This window comes from Rattus norvegicus, chromosome 6, assembly GCF_036323735.1.
Source record: "Rattus norvegicus strain BN/NHsdMcwi chromosome 6, GRCr8, whole genome shotgun sequence".
Classification (NCBI taxonomy): Eukaryota; Metazoa; Chordata; class Mammalia; order Rodentia; family Muridae; genus Rattus; species Rattus norvegicus.
The window spans coordinates 72,062,836-72,068,083 of NC_086024.1; the positions used below are offsets into that span (position 1 = coordinate 72,062,836).

Below are 5,248 nucleotides of genomic sequence, written 5' to 3' on the forward strand. Positions count from 1 at the left end.
GCAGTATCTTCAACTACTGGTGCTTGTCTAACTGGATGTCTGTATGTAAAAGAATACAAATAAATAAATACTTCTCACCTTGGACAAAACTCATATCCAGTGCACCAATGACTTCAACATAAAACAAGATGCACTGAACCTGAAAGAGGAGATGGTGGTAAAGAATATTGAATGCACTGGCACAAGAGATGGCTTTCTGAACAGAACGTCATTAAAACAGGCACTGAGATCAACAGTTAATCAATGAGACCTCAAGAATACTGAAACACTTCTGTAAGGCAAAGAACATTGTGAATAAGACAAAGTGGCAACCTACAAAAATGACAAAGGGTTTTTAACTATTCCTCCTTCAATTGCGGACTAATATCCAAAATGTATAAAGAACTCAAGTATGTAAACTCCCCAAAATAATTAATTTAAAAATTGGGTGTATACCTCAGAATAAAATTCTCAATACTGGAAACTCAGCCATCAGAGAAAGGCAAATGAAAACTACTTTGAGATTTCATCTTTTACCTGACAAAACATGCCTAGTATCAAAAAACATAAGTAGCAGCTTACATTGGTACAAATGTGGAGCTTCTAAACACCCCTCCATTACTCATAGGAGTGCAAAATTGTTCAATCGCCATATAAATCAGTGTTGCCATTCCTCCGAAGATTGGGATTGGTCTACTCCAAGATCTAGCTATGCCACTCTTGGGCATATCCCCAAAGGATGATCCATCCTATCACAAAGACACTTGCTCTACCACATTTACTACTGATTTAGACATAAGAACCTGAAACTGGAAATAACCAAGGTGTTCCTCAACAGAAGAAGGAATTAAAAAAATGTACATTTGCACAACGAGGTATTACTCAATTGTTTAAAAAAATTACTACTATGAATTTACAAGGAAATGAATAGAGAACTAAGTTAAAAAGAAAAAAGTTCGCGGCTTTCAGTGGAACATGGCACAGGGACAACACAAATTCCAGGCGCAGAAACCTAAAAGCAAGGCGGTGGCGGCGGAGCGGAGCTGTGGGTCAAGGAAAGGTGGTCGAGTCATCGCTCCCAAGAAGGCGCGCATTGTGCAGCAGCAAAAGTTGAAGAAGAGCCTGGAAGTAGGAATCCGGAAGAAGATTGAGCATGACGTGGTGATGAAGGCCAGCTCCAGCCTGCCTAAGAAGCTTGCGCTGCTGAAGGGAGCATCAAAGAAGGCAGGGGCCACCACCCCTGGCAAGTCACTGGGACTTTGCAGGTGACCCCACAGGCTGGCTGGACTTGAGGGAAGATCCTGCTCCAGTCCTGGTGGCCCCTGGAACAGCAATGGGCAGGCAATGGCAAAGCCTCAGGCTAGCTCCCTAGTGCTGAAGAGCGCTCTGCTCCCTCTGCTGCTGTGACTGGGTCTGGCTGTTGTCTCTCCATCAGGACAGTGCAGAGAATGTTTGTGACTAGATGGTAATACTCTCTCCCTAGGTGCTGGGCCCCCACCCCAGTCACCTAATGTCAGCCATCATTGTCTGTATCTCCAGTGAGGCAAAACTTCCTCCTATCACACCAGTAATCAGAACCACTTGGGGACGCTCCAGCGATACCCAATAAAGCTGTGTGTACAGAGGCTATATGCAGTTCCTGTGCTTTCCTGACCTTGAGGGACTCACACCATTGTAGTCACTCAGACCTGCTGGACGACATGTTGATCGTGTCATATGCTGGGTGCTTGACCAGGTGGCATCTTCCGTGGTGTGGCCCTGGGGCAAGCATTGAATGTGCTGCTGACCTATCCCTTTGTGCCCGGCTAAGGAGTTCACCCACTAAGGAGGCAGAAACTTGCCGGGTCACCAGTGACTGCCCAATGTTGGTCAGGATTTACTGTTGAGACTGCCTAGTGCTCCCGGATTGGCTTCTGACTCACCTTAGCCAGCTGCTGGGGATCTGATCCACTGGGTGTGTGCTAAGCAAGCACCCGAAACACACCTGATGTACTTCGAAAGCAAAGGAAGGACCTACTGGGCTTTAGTCATACCAGGACACAGTTGCTGTCCTACGAGGCAGGGCTCCCTTAGAGGCTGGGCTTACCTCAAGGCTGGGCTTTGAAGGGGTCGTTACTGCCTCCGCTTCTGGCTTGTGATGGGGTAGTGTCCGGGCATGCAGCTTCCTGCCAGACCAACCCTCTGGCTCCCTCACCACAGAGCTTCCAGAACCATGAGCTCATCAGTGGCCTGAGTTGGGTTTAGCTTGGTTCTCAAACAGCGTCTCCCTGTGTAGACCAGACTGGCCTCAAACTCAGACGTGTACCTGCCTCTGCTTCTGCCTCCCAAGTTCTGAGATTAAAATGCCTAAGGACCTGTGTAATTTGTCTGTATGTATGTCTATGTGCACATAAGTATGGGTACCCAAGGAGGCAAAAGGCACCCCATCATCTAAAGTTAGAATCCAGCAGCTGTGAGCTACCCTACATGGGTGCAAAGAGAAGTGGGAGCTGTCAACTGCTGGGCTCTCTGGCTGTCAGGTGTTTATGGTAGTAACAGTAGGATGGCTGGGCGTGGTGGTGCATGCCTTTAATCCCAGTGCTCAGGAGGCAGGGCCGATGGAGTTCCAGGCCAGTCTGGGGTACAGGGAATTCCCGAGCCGTTTGAGTTGCATAGACCCTGTGAAAAACAACAGTAGCTTAGCCATCTGTGGGCCGGACTAGTTTACCTCAGCTCCGGGTGCGCAGCGGCACTTGCAGAGGAGTGATGCAGTAGTAGTGGCTGGGTAACCACCACCTGACCGAACGCACCAATGGAAGGAACAGCCTGCAGGAACGCCTCTCCAGTGCCTGCACTTGAAAGCTCCAATCAAGTCTTCCAACGTGCCCCAGACAACAGGCTGGTGACTTGAACAGAGCTCTCTGGCACTGTGACACCACTTAGTCCCTATCATGCAAGCAAATCCAATAAATGCCTTCGTGTTAAAAATAATAAATAAATAAATAAATAAATAAATAAATAAATAAATAAATAAATAAATAAATAAATAAATAAAACAGTCCTCAGTGAAGTAACCCAGACCCATAAAGGTAAATATAGTATGTTTTCATTTATATGTGTACATTAGCTATTAAATAAATGATAGTCAAGCTACAGTCTGTAGACCCGTAAGTCAGAAATAGAGAAAGGGTATAGGGAGGGCACAAAGATCTCCCTGGGAAGAAAACAGAGTAGCTGATGGCCTGCATTGTGGTTGGGTATAGGACTTGAGGATAAGATATGGAGGGGGAGGGAAGATACAGTAAAGGGAGAAAATGAGGAGAACGATGTCTAGAATTGAAGGGCATTTGAGAATTGATAAGGAAAGCTGGTCCAGTAGAAACTTCCTAAAATATATGAAGGTGATCCTAATGAGGACTCCTAATAATGAGGGATATGGAGTCCCAATTGGACATTTTGTGTTACCAAAGAGGCTTTCAGTAGCAGGATTGCCTTGCATTCAATTAATACACTGGTCAAAGGAGTCACATGAAAGGCCCCCAAACAACTCAGGTTAGGTCAAAGACAGTGGCTTGCTCTCTGCAAACTGACAACAGAATCCATTGCCAAGGAAGATAGCCACACTACTCTGAATATGGAGAAATGAAGCTTATGGCTACCTGGGGCCTTCCCCATACATTCTATTGTCTTTTCCTTGGGAAGGTATTCTTCAGGCTAACAAAAGGAAAATGCAAATGCCAAAGTAATCACAAAACCTTTGACCTTCAATCTGCCCTGCCCTCCCCAGACATACTAAGGCAATTGTGGGCAAGAACATTGGGAGTAGTCAACCAATATCAGATTTGACTTAAGGCCCACTCCATGATACAGAACTTATATCTGACAGTGCTTAAGTGATCTGGTCCTCTGCCTATATACTGTATCTTTTAGCTTAGTAATTTCATGCGACTTCTGAGTATGAATAAACGAGTCTTGGACTCTTGTCCATTTCCTTAGGACTCTTTTTCCTTCCTTTCAGTTCCCTTGTCCAAGTTCAATGTGATGGGTTTTGCTTTATGATATTTTATTTTATTTTTGTTTATGTTTGGTTGTTATCTCTTAGAAGCCTGTTCTTTTCTGAGAGCCAGAGAGGGAATGGTTCAGAAGGGAGCAGAGGTGTAGAGGAACTGGGAGGAGTAGAAGATGCAAAACTATCATCAGGTCATATTTTCTGACAAAAAACAATCCACTTTCAATAAAGGGAGAAAAGAATTAAATACTATTGATTTACCATTTAAATATATTTTATGTTAATTTTTGAAACTTCTGTGGTTGTAACTTGAGATGCTATTTTCTTTCTTTGTACTTTGTGCAAATATACTCTAATGTATTTCTTATTGTGAAATGTCAAGAGTTAGATCATAAGAACATGCAAATTAATATTTACAAGTTTCACTCCAGCAAAACAAAAAATATTTTACTGGTTGAAAATACTTCGTGGTACAAGAAATCCACTTCCTCCGTGCTGGACTTTAACACAGATGATCTCTGCAAGCCCATATGGAAGATAGCAGGAAATGAAGCAGCAGACATGAAAGAAAGAAACACTGCATTCTGGGAAATAGAGTAAAATGTTTAGAAGAAAAACATAAACACAGGTCACATGGGTAGAGAACTGCTCTGCATTACTTGCATGTGCACGCCATGCTAGGCACCACTGAGTGTCTGCTAGGAGTTTAGAACCTGATATTTTATAATATATGTTCTTACAGACCAATAGGCGTGCAACTCCTCAGAGGAACATCTGAGTCATAAAGCAAAAATGCTCATCAGGTCTCTTCCAGAAATTCAGTTTCAACCAAAACTAAGCTGTTTTTCTGCTCTTAGGGTAAATTATTTCCATAAACCTATTAACTTCAATTAATCTTTAAGACATTAGTACTTGAACATCCTAAGCTTGTTTTCTTGTTAGTTTAATGGAAAATAACTGCACTTTTATGGCATTCTTGTACAAATGAGAGAGTAAATATAAAGAAGCAGCCTAATGCTGGGTACTTCACATTCTGTCCTCCCCATGAGTAACCTGACTCACGCTGTCACTGTCTGAGGAGCAAATGATTTCTAGTTTCAATATTGCTCTTGTTTCTTTGTTGCTACCTTGCACTCTTACCTTTATGTATGTTTCTTCTTTGATTAAAACTTCATTAAAAGGACTTGCAGATAAAGCTCAGGGTAGCACAGTGCTTGCCTAACATGCAAAAAACAAACAAACAAACAAACAAACAAAAACTGGTCCCCCCTTCTTTATTGG

At 43.3% G+C, this 5,248-nt stretch overlaps 1 protein-coding gene across 1 annotated transcript; it reads left to right on the plus strand.

Annotated features, from left to right (window-relative positions):
- The first annotated feature begins 954 nt into the window (after positions 1 to 954).
- Positions 955 to 1,865, plus strand: LOC100364934 (Leydig cell tumor 10 kDa protein-like). Its single transcript, XM_039113030.1, has 2 exons — positions 955 to 1,244; positions 1,658 to 1,865. Exons 1-2 carry the CDS (start codon positions 955 to 957, stop codon positions 1,863 to 1,865), a joined length of 498 nt encoding a protein of 165 aa, XP_038968958.1.
- Positions 1,866 to 5,248: the final 3,383 nt, after the last annotated feature.